This window comes from Macrobrachium nipponense, chromosome 2, assembly GCF_015104395.2.
Source record: "Macrobrachium nipponense isolate FS-2020 chromosome 2, ASM1510439v2, whole genome shotgun sequence".
NCBI classification, from domain to species: Eukaryota; Metazoa; Arthropoda; class Malacostraca; order Decapoda; family Palaemonidae; genus Macrobrachium; species Macrobrachium nipponense.
Window position 1 is genome coordinate 39,258,327 of NC_087201.1, and position 12,090 is coordinate 39,270,416.

Sequence of the window (12,090 nt, forward strand, 5' to 3'; positions counted from 1 at the left end):
TTTGCAATAAAAAGGAAAGATTAGGCTAGGAAAATATTCAAACTGGTAGCAGAGATGGTCGGATCAGATAGTGAAGAAAGGGAGATGAGATGGAGAAGGGAATGTCTGAGATTTAAACGGGATACAAGAAGAGCACAAAGGATGGAGAGGACAAGTTGAAGATTAGCTAGTGGTGTTGGAGATGTAAAATACCCGGTGATAGAGATAAGAATGAGCTTAAAAGGGATAACCCAAGAAGCAATGGAAGGAATAGATAAAGATGAACTTAAGGGTACAGAGGGTCCAAAGATAATCTTATCCAAACTAGTTGAAGCCTATCCAAAAGACAAGCTAATGGAGAATTACAGAAAAATGAAAAATTATTTCAAAAATAGGAAATGAATCTAGTGAAAAGATGAGACTCTTTTAATTAGGTACGAAAAGGCAGAATCAGATTGTAACAGAGCAAAGCGGAATAGCATGCTTGAAGGAGAAGCTAAGGGTTTTTCATGTATTGGAGAAGCAAATATCACAGAAAATAAAAAACAAATGGTATTAGTAGCTTGCTGTTAAGGAAAGTTAGAATATAAAAGTGTCACAAATAATAATAACAAGAATATTCGATGGATTTTACAGATGGGGATTATTTATTGGAGACGGCTCAGTTTTGAATTGGCCTGTATGAACACATGGTTTCAAAAGTTATATAAGTACTTGATAAGTTATGAGAATGGAGGAGTGCAGAGCTAAATAGATACATCCTGGTTAGAGGAGCCAACAAAATCATGTGACATATTGCAAAGTGATCTTGGAGAAGCGTGTGTCAAACAGCATAGGTTGGTGGTGATGGATTTTAAAATGAGTGGTAGGACACCCAATAAAGGAGATAAGGGGGAGCAATTTAGGAGTACTATTATGAGCGAGAGATGCCTGGAAAGGGGGAACATAGAATTTGGACAGGGTAAACAGTGGAAATATCTGGGCAGACATGAGAGAAATGTGTGACCCAGGCTAACAACCTACACATCTCTTGAAAATGGGCCACAGATAGGACCTGAATGTACTTGAGTGTGGGAGTAAAATAAAATGTAAATACTTATAGTAATTTTGTGGGTTTCTTTTCAATCTTCAGAAGAAAACTGAAAGTAGTTTTTGTTTGATTGGAATTGTTATACATTGGATGTCAAAACTGCAATATTTAAAAAGGTGACAAATTACCAAAGAGAAGTATATTAAAGCACCTAAGGAAGATGGCTGAATTGGATTATGGAAGTTGAAGGAAACTGTTTATGGGCTCAAGGACGCAGCAAAATCATGGTATTGTAAAGTGGTAAAAGTAGTGGAGCTTAAAGGCAAGAGAAGTACACTAGAACCTAATAGTATATTCTTTTGGAAAAAGACAATAAATTAAATGGTATTTTGTGTACATACACATGTAGTAGATGATTTGTCCTACGGAGGAACTGAAGGATTTGTAGAAGAAACCATTGGGCAATTAAAAGGAAAATTGCATGTAGGAGAAGAAAGTAATAGGTTTTAGTACACTGAAGCAGTAGTAAAGCAGAAAAATAGATTTTTGTCTTAATCAGTGGCAATATAGTAAATTCTATAAGAGAACCAGAAGCTCGATGATTTACAGGTATAGTGTTTAGGACAAAAGAGTTAACGAGTAAAGATCAGTGGTTAGGACAGTTGAATTGGGTATCGCTACATACCATGCCAGAAATATCATACGATGTTAGTTAAGTCAAGTCTTTAAAGAAGGAACAACTCAAGGTGTGAAGAAGCTCATTAAAATTCTGAGAAAGACGAACATGATGGGTGAAATACAATAAGTGACGTGGAAGAAGAAAAGATCTATTGGGAAGCAGATGCTTCATTTGGGAAAATAGATAGCCATACTCAATTCAATTGGGTTATATTATATCCTTGACAGATGGTAAGAGGTTAAGTCAAAGAAATCCAGGAGTGGCAAAATCCACCACTGAAGCAGCAGCTCTGAGTGTTGTTGAGGAGGCTATAGAAGGATTGATATATTTCAAACATTTGTGGGAAGAGGTGGTAGGAGGGAGAAATTTAGAAGCACTGGTTAATGCTTATAGTAAAACACTAATGACTGCAATAAAATTGAGTTACTGGTGTACAAAGTAAGATTAAAAATAGATATTGCTGCAATAAGGGAAACAATAGAATCTGGGGGAAATAAAGGTGAGATGGATAAAAGGAAAGGATCATGTAGCTGATGTATTAACTAAGGCAGCAGTTTCAGGGGAAAATACTAGAAATTATGTACAGGGTAAAAAGTTGGAGAATAAAGGAAATTAGAGGGGACTAGGTTAGGAAGCAGTTGGAGGGGAGGGAGAAAGAGATAAGTGTGATATATATCAGTTTAGTCAATTATTTTATATGTTATTATTTTCTGTATTGGGTAAAATGTGGTTGATGTCCAACGTATGGGAAAGACTTGGTGGATTTTCAGAAATGTCTGGATATTTAAGTTGTGTTATGACGTCATAGAAGAGAAGATGGCAGAAGCATCAGGTGCAAAAGGAATACAATAATAAAGTACAGTAGAAGGAGACACGTGCAAGTTGTTTGGTTGGTAGGAGAGAGCTCTCTGTCTGATAGGAGTTTTGGGTTGTAAGTCTTGTTTGTGGTGTTCAAAGTTTTAAGAAGCTGGAGTATACTGGGACTGGAGAAAGTGACAGGTGGGTAGATTGCACATTTGTTAAAAAAGAAAGATTAGGCTAGGAAAATATTCAAAAACCTACCTTGAAAGATTTCCATTTTTTGAAGGGCTTGATAATTTAACAGGACTTCCTGCTTGTATATGACTACTACTCTGAGACTGGTAAGGGTTTAGATGACCTACTTGTCCCAGAGCGAGATTTCACTGGACTCCTGGAACGATCGACACGCTCCGGTGAGGCATACCGGATGTGTTGTTCCCAGCGACTTCTCATCTCGTCTACTTTGAAGGGCTTACGTCACGTCTGTTACACTGAAAAAAGGCAGAAAAAGAGAAATCTTAAGCTATGACAAAAAACAAATTATTTAGACAAGACAATCTAGAGGTAATATATATAAACAAAATTTCCTTCATCTATTATGCTACTGGGACTTAAGGACACCAAATATAAAATAACTAACAATTACAAATGACAACTTGCAATCCTGCAGCAATAGCCATAACATAACAAGCAAGCACACAAATCAGCCCTTATTTACACTTCCCATTGGATGAGTGGACTTGGTGCTCAGCTAGCAATCTGGTGGTCCGAGTTCGATTCTCGGCTCGGCCAACGAGAAATCAGAGGAATTTATTTCTGGTGACAGAAATTCATTTCTCGATGTAATGTGGTTTGGATCCCACAATAAGCTGTAGGTCCCGTTGCTAGGTAACCAATTGGTTCCTAGCCACTTAAAAATATCTAATCCTTCAGGAGGCCAGCCCTAGGATAAGCTGTTAATCAGCTCAGTGGTCTGGTAAAACTAAGATATACTTAACTCAAGCCCTTATTTACTCACCCTGGGAAGATAGACAGCTGAGGCTTTCAATAACAAAACCAATCCAAAAGAATAAGTGTTGATTACTGGTAAAACCCAGACAATAAACAAACCATCCCCAATAAATTAACCACTATCTAAAGAGAGATCTAGAAAAACCTCAAATGTAACATTGACTGAACAGAAAAAAGACACCCAATCACTAAATATTATCATAAGAATTGCAAGCTATAAGCTTGACAAATGTCAGGAATAACAGAAAACCAAACATCAACGGGGCTGACGCCACAGCGTCACTCTGACTCGAATCGGCGGCAGACACTGGCGGAGCAATACAAGCTAAAGAATATCACTTATGCTTTTCAGTAGCTTGAAAAAAATATTTATAAGCTGGCAAATACAGTAGAGACCTGGACCTCAATCGTATTAAAACTCAAAATAATCAGATTTCAACGGAAAATTTAGAGTAAATGTTGCATCTGAGCGCACCAAAAATCCAGAAAACAACCCGAGGAATCATATGATTTTTGTAAACAAAAGTGTTCAGTCAGTGGCTGCTTAATAGTGTTGTTCCTGAACACCATGGATAGCAAGCTACGATAACTTTTTATCGTAGAACGAGCTAAGCTGCATTCTTCTCTTAAAAAAAGAAGGAAGTCAGCAATTATGATCGCAGAGGTATTGATGAGGAATAGTATCTTCGTCCTGTACCATCTCCGAAACACTTCCCACTTCGACTGGTAGACTCGCAAGGTTTGATGACCTGCGGGCTCTGGTGATCGCGCTAGCAGCTTTGGGCGAGACAAGTCTCTCGATAGTCTGAAGGCAGTCAGGCAGAGAGCAAGGAGGTTTCTGTGAAACCTGTCTAAGTGGGGTTGTCTGAGCAGATCTCTCCCGAGTGGAAGAGATCTGGGGAAGTCCACCGTCCATTCCATACTCTGTGAACCATTCCTGAGCAGGCCAAAAGGGAGCGACCAGAGTTAGTTTCGTTCCTGTTGAGGAGACGAACTTTCTCAATACTTCCCCCACCAAAACCCTTGAATGGGGGAAACGCGTAGCCATCTATCCCTGTCCAGCCTAGAAGGAGTGCGCCTCCCGCTATTGCCCTCGGATCCGAAATGGAGGAGTAAAAGTTGTCCAGTCTCTTGTTCCACCTCGTAGCAAAAAGGTCTATGTGTGGTCTGCCCCAAAGGCTCCACAACATTTGGCGAACGTCTTGATGAGTCCATTCTGTGGGGGGGACTTGATCCCTCCATGCTCAGCAGGTCTGCCCTTACAATTCTTCTCTCCCTGAACAAATCTGGTGAGAAGCGTAATTCTCTCTCCTCTGTCCATAGCAACAGGTCTCTTGCTGTTTCGTACAGGGAGACGGAATGAGTCCCTCCCTGTTTCTTATATATGCCAGAGCCGTGGTGTTGTCCGAGTTGACCTGGACCACTGAGCCTCTGACTTCTGGTTCGAAACTCCTCAGGACCAGAAAGACTACATTCGACTCCTCCTTGTTGATGTGGCCAGTTCACCTGGTCCCCCTTCCAGGTGCCTGACACTTCTTCCGCCCCTCCGTGTTGCTCCATCTATTCCAGGATTGGTCGACTTACTGTGAGATATTCTCTTTCAGTAGTAGTCTTCTTCCAAACGCTAGACTGTCAATGGGGCTAACCCACTTACATGACAGAAGCTTTTTGGATCTTGTCAATGGGGCTTACCCACTTACATGACAGAACCTTTTTGGATTTTGTCAATGGGGGACTTACCCACTGGACATGACAGAACCTTTAGGATCTTGTCAATGGGGGTGGCCAACCCACTACATGGCAGAACCCATTCCCGGAATTCGAGCATTTGGCGGGGTTCCCGATTATCGAGGTAATAATTATCGGGGATTCTCGTCTAGCTCACTTTGAACCGTGGTTTCGCTTAAGTGTTAAGAGATTGTAAAAAAACGCGAACACTGCGAGTGCTAGAAATTCCGCAGAATCTTATGCACTCGGCGAAACCCCCACCAAGAATTTGTCAGACGATCATCGGTTGGTGGTCCTCTCGATTCCCATAGAAATCGAGGATGGGGCAGGATCCCTCCTCAATGACTGGGCTTAAGCCAGGTAGGAACCGAAGGTCCCCACCCTGCAGTGCAGTCCTGAACGTAGTAGAGGCGTTTCTCCGAAGAAGGGCGCCTACCAGGGAAGTAAGGCGCCTGCTTGAAGAAGAGTGCCTGCCAGGAGGAAAAGCGCCTGCCAGGGAGTAAGGCGCCTGCCCGGAGAAGAGCGGCTGTGAGGTGAGAAGCGCTGCTGAGGGACGAGAGCCGGCCTGGCTGGAGAAGAGTGTCTGCTAAGAGAGGAGCGCCTGTGAGGAGAGGCGCGTCTATCCATGCGAAGAGCGCTTGTGAGGAGAGGGGCGTCTACCAGGAGTAGAGCGCCCGTCAGGAGAATTGCGCCTGCCAGGGTGGAGAGGGAGCCTGCTGTGAAGAGAGCGTCCTGGTAGGCGCAAAAGCGCCTGCTAGAAGAGGAGCGCCTGTCAAGAGGTGCCCGCTTGCTGGAAGAGGAGCGGCTAACTGGAGAAGAGCACCTAACTTCTTGGTTCTATTTTATATCAATAAAACTACATTAATGTAAAGAAAATCCACGATTATAATACACTCCCTAGCATACTGATATCGAAATTATTCGGTTTTATAATCAGTTGAATCACTTCAACTAATGCAATGACGTAATACATATTTGCAGTTGTTTTCTCAAAAAATAAATAAATAAATAAATAACTCATTAAACATGACTAAGTTTACAATAATGTAAGTCAGTCTTCACCCTAAGATTAATTCACAAATTAACCATATTTTACTCACCTATTAATATAACAAAAAAAAACACAAATTGGAAGATTGCTGAACCTAAAGAATTAATGCATTTGTAAGACATCACGTTTGGGTTACATCATCTGCTGTTGCCAAATCGGTTCTTAATTGACAATCGTATGATCATATGAGGGCCCCAGAACCAGAAAGTCGTATATGCCACTTCCATGGATTTGATTATTCATACTGTAATTTGGCAACCTTTTCTCTGTGTATTTGAGGCATTCTAGGCCATTCCACCATTTACATACGGTCGAAATTCCTACTGGGACAGTCGGAATTATCGATTTTAGCTACAGGAAAGAACATGACTTCGAGCGGTGCTGGCAGCCGCTCGGACGGTTCATGAGGACCAGATGACGCATATCACTAGCGCTGATTAAGCCAATGAGCGCGCGCGTCACTTTGCGGGTAGCGAATTCTAGGCCAATGAGCGTTTTTCCCCATAAGGCGCGTGTAAGCACTCGACCAATCACCGCGCAGCTTACAATCTCCCGCCAATGTTTACATCTCACTTCAGTGATCATAGCGGGAGATTACGATTATCCCGTTGTGTGTTGCTGTTATTTTGTCTAAATTACTCTTTATTTGAGTACATTATGTCTTCCTCTGGCAGTAATAATAGTCGTAGTAATAGTGTAGTAGTAAGTAGTGGATGAGGGTCACAGCTGGTAGCGATGTTGGAGCTAACAGACTGCAATCTGATCGAGTTAAGTCCCCTTCACATTGCAGCTTCTATTAAAGGATGGGGGCCCTAGTAGTAGTAGTAGTAGTAGTAAAAAAAAATTATGATAATAATATTATTGTGTATTATTGATGGTTAAACATTCATGGTGATTTCAAGGTTATCATCGTCAACATCATTATTACAACCATCATAATATTATTATTTCTATCATTATTATTATTATCATTATTATTATTATTATTATACATTATTATTATGACAATAGTATTACTTATTCTATTATAGTATTTTCTTGTGATTGATTATAAGTATCGATGTATTATGATGATGAAAGGTTATCATCATCAGTGTCATTATTAGTACTAATATTATTGTACTATCATCATTATTATTATTACTATTATTATCATCATTATCATATTATTATTATTATTATTATTATTATTATTCCCATTGTTATTATTATTACTATTATATTATCATTATTATCATTAGCAATTCTCCGGTTTCTTATCACAAAAATGTATCGTCTTTTCAGCACCTATTATTACTTATCAATATTATTATTAATGTATTATTATCATTATTATTACCAAGTATTATTACTATTACTCTTATTAATATCATCATCATTATTACAACAATATGATAACACTTTATTATCGTTTAACACATTCAATTATGGTTTAAGTGCTTGTTATGACTCAAATATTAAAAAAAATGGGAGTTTGGCAGACATTTGAATGCTAGCGCGCAAGCGCACCCAACAATTTTTTTCAAAATTTCACAAAAAACTTATAAAGAGTATAGCTTCATATGAAACTAACGTTTGAAATCCGATTATCTTTCTTAGAACCAGAGTAATGAATGATAAACTTTGAGGCCAATTTACTCATTTTTTAAAAAGTGGCATATACGACTTTCTGGTTCTGAGGCCCTCATATCTGATATTGGTGCGTGAACACTCGAGACTAGTGAAAAAGGTTCATTTTACAAAAATATTAGAATTTTCAAGAATATTATATAATTCAATAATTTTTAAAAGCTTGAATAATATATGCAGACCTACAGGGCCGCATACGTTGAGGAGTGCAGACCCCAGCTCTGCATTCAACGACTCCCCCCCCTCTAATCTTCTCCGCACCTTTGGTCATTTCTCCGCACTTTGGCAACACTATCTCACAGTGACAGCGGTTCTCATACTCATACAACGTTAGCTCTCGCCGACTTGTCATCCTGAGTTGCCAGCTAGTCCATTCTACAAAGGAATGCGTTCGGCTAGAACCATCGAGCATAAAAATACGCTCGACAATTATATTAATTATTTAAGTGAAACGGATTTCGGTAAATACAAAAGGTGAATTGGTGTTGTCGTGACAATACCATAAGAATCTAAAATCGAAACTGGTAACTCCTGGGAGGTTGCAGGGAACCCCGAGTTGCATTTCAATTAGGATACTAGTCGTCTCGGTCGCCATCCGTAGAGCTAACTACGGTATGCGTCTACCCCGGACAATTCAACTGCTTAACAGAATCATGTCGCGAAGGTAATATACGTAGTATTTGTAGGTTTCTGTACAACGACCTCCATCCTACATTCTTTTCCTAGGAGGAATAAGAATAAGGATTGGAGAGCAAACGCCTTTTTTCTCTAGTTAAGAGAGCGAAGGAGAAGTCTTTCCCGTAGGAAAGCTTCAATTTTGAACAGAGTACCGAAGACGACAGGTCAAGTCAAACTGGATGCCAGTCATTTGAAGACGAATCCGCAGGGTTCAAAAACAAAAAAGGGAGAAGGTTGCAACAACTACATTAGGGTTAGGTTCTAAAGCCTTCTCAACTAGCTCGTTAGTACGAGAACTACTGGAGTTTCTAGACGAAGCTTTCCTAACTGTTCTTCTCTAACTTTCTCAAAGACGAAAGAGACTTCTTCCTCATTCAAAATCTCACATTCAGTACAAGATTATGAATAGAACACTCAAGTCTACAGTGCGAGGATCTACCGAACCCTTCGGTAGTCTTACCTCACACATTCATCGCACATATCTAAAAACAGTACTAGCGTCTGACGCATTAGAGAATCATAAAAAGGACAAATCCAAATAAAAAGTTAACAAAAGCGTATGCCAAGCCAACGATCCAATACGTCACCAAAAGACAGTCAAAAGATCCTCGGCAGAGAAAAACGAAAATCCAAATCAGGAGAATCAACAATGGGTGTTGTTGGGAACCGGGCGACAGAGAAAATCTGATTAGAAAACGGGAATGGTTCCTAGTCCTGCCACCCAGCGGCGGGAGGGTAGATCACCTGACCTACCTGTAGCGTGTGCCGCGAAATTTAAATTTCTGTCCGGGTGGGACGTCGGAGACTATAGCTAAGTATATCTGCCGGGGAAGTTTCATGTACAAAAATAAAAGTGCATTGAATGCTATGTTATTTGACACTGAACTTAATTATAATTTATGTGTATTTATGGGGTAATGTTTTGTATAAAAAGGCAAGGTTAGGGTAATGACGGGTGGTCAAGAACAGATTAATCCATTTCAGTTATTTCTTCAGAAAAAATTACCTTCAACATGTCTCAAACAAAACAATTGCATCTTCGTCGCTCTTCTAGAATGAATTATTAACATCGAGGTCCAGGGCTCTACTGTACAAAGAACAGCACAAAGACAACAATACTTGTTCAACAAATATGTAACCACATTAAGTAAAAGCTACAGAAATCATGCATATAGCCCTTACAACAAATGGCAAAGCAAAACATTAAGCATCCTACCTTGGATTTTGCACTCTGGACTGGCTACCCTAGAGCGGGTACGAACAGGGCTGGAAGCAGGGCTTTTAGGGTGACAAGTCAAAATGACCGGTGGAGGTGGCGGAGCAGGCGTAGTAATGATGCTGTTAGCATGCACTGAGTTAAGCTGGTTAAGTGAAGGCTTTGAAGCAATTTTATTCTTCTCTTTCACTGGACTTGTTACCTTAGTTGGACTGCCATTATTCCTCATGAACTCAGCTAAACTCATGCCTTTTACCTTTGAGGGACTGACAGGAGCTGCAGGTTCTCCATTTGTTTGGGCCTCCTGCTCCTTTTTAAAGTCATAATAGAGCCGAGAATGTGACTCAGTTGGAGTGAAACCTTGTGCTTCCTGTAAAGAGTTGGTTAAAATGAAATAAGAAGAACACTATCCAAATTACACAATCAATAACACTGATTAAATATGCTTCTTACTTTTAAACCTATTACACTATCAAAGATACTACTATTTGATTTATAATATGTATATAAGAGAACAGGGGGGTATTCTTTTCTTAAGAGTACATACTAAATACCTTGCTGAATTGAAGATAGATACTGATCTCATTGATTACATAAGAAAGTTTTAACATTTTAAAATTTACTGTCTTACAATGGTCCAGACCTATGTAACTTATGTGAAATTCTGAGGATCTCCCCTGTCCCAAACCTTTAAGATTTATTACCATGAATTTTGAGTCATTCTGAAATTTTCATTGATTGTTGTCCATTTTTGAAAACACCCATTAATTAATTTCTAGGCACTCAAGCGGAAAAAAAAAAGGAAAATTCTAAGAAAAATAAGCTCAGCAAGCAATAAAAAACATTGCAATATCCATAGTCAGAGTGCTTAGCCAGACAAACTTTGTGACACCCAAATACCTCAAAAGGGAGCTTTAATATGCAATACAACTACTCATGCTACAGCACTAGTTCTAGGACACACCTTGATAAAACCAGTTCTCTTAATGAACTTATACACTTATAAAGCTGGCCAAGATGTGAAGTATATGCCTAGATTTGAACAAAAATTTAATTATTTATACTTTTAGCCTTACAATAACTAGATTTAATTTTTAGATAGCCATTATTTCCCTTTTCTAGCAAACATTGCATTAAATGTAAGACATGAATATGAATTTTTAACACATCATTATTTTGTGAAAATAAACCACTGCCTAACTTAGCCATCAATGTACAATTCAAAGTGTGTAATCACATATGTCTTACCTTTCCATTCAGTATCAAAAGTTTTACACTCAAACTGATGATTTATGTACAATGTACTATATTTATTGACCAAAATGTGATTTTAAAAGTGACCAAACAAGGATAAGCCATTGCTTTACCTTGCTGAATATCTTCCTCAGTAAAAAGGCAAGCTACACAGAAAAGCGCTCTCTAGTAATTCGTATAAAGTTATAAGCACAAGACAGCTGGGGCAAAGAAAAGGTGTTGAGAATAAGGGAATCAGAAACCTCAGCAAACATGAGTAGAGAGAAGAGAAAAATATTTAGGAAAGTAAGTCAGTCTTATGAAAATAATATATATATATATATATATATAATATATATATATATATATATATATATATATATATATATATATATATAGATATAATATATATATATATATATATATATATATATATATATAATATATATATATATATATATATATATATATATAATAATATAATATATATATATATATATACATATATACAGGTACTATCCTACTTACAACCAAGTTTGGTTCCGACCCACTGGTTGTAATAAGTCAGAATGGATGTAAGTCGAACCTTAGAAAGGTGCCAACATACTGGGTAGGGTATACTATCAAACCTTTGCTATATAAAAGTGCATACTTAGTACTGTAATGTAATGTACAATCATTATTTCAATCTTTTTACCAAAATGTACTTCTACTAATACATTTTAATAATTTATGTAATAGTATATATTACGTAAATCAGGCATTGAGTTTACAATGGGGTTAGGTTCTTGCAGGCATGTCAGAAGTCGATTCTTACGTAAATTGGTTTGCAATTCAGTCTACAGTACAGTTCAATACCAAATGGTGCTGCAGATAGGGCAGGGTAACTCAAACCGATGCTGCCTGAGTGATGAGAGTTCTCACACCTGAGTGATGATTTAGTTCTCATGAGATGGCGCTAGTGCCAAGTAACTCAATGGTCACTGTCCTGAAGTAAGGTTGTAAGGTATGAGTGGTCGTATGTCGAGTTAGGTTGTAATGTCGGATAGTACCTG

General features: G+C 38.6%; 1 protein-coding gene across 1 annotated transcript in view; it reads right to left on the reverse strand.

Annotated features, from left to right (window-relative positions):
* Nucleotides 1-12,090, reverse strand: part of LOC135221165 (anillin-like) — a 286,604-nt gene that overhangs the window by 238,180 nt on the left and 36,334 nt on the right. Inside the window, exon 5 of the mRNA XM_064258989.1 lies at nt 9,769-10,172. Coding sequence (XP_064115059.1) covers nt 9,769-10,172 — 404 coding nt within the window. The remainder of the gene's footprint in view (nt 1-9,768; nt 10,173-12,090) is intronic.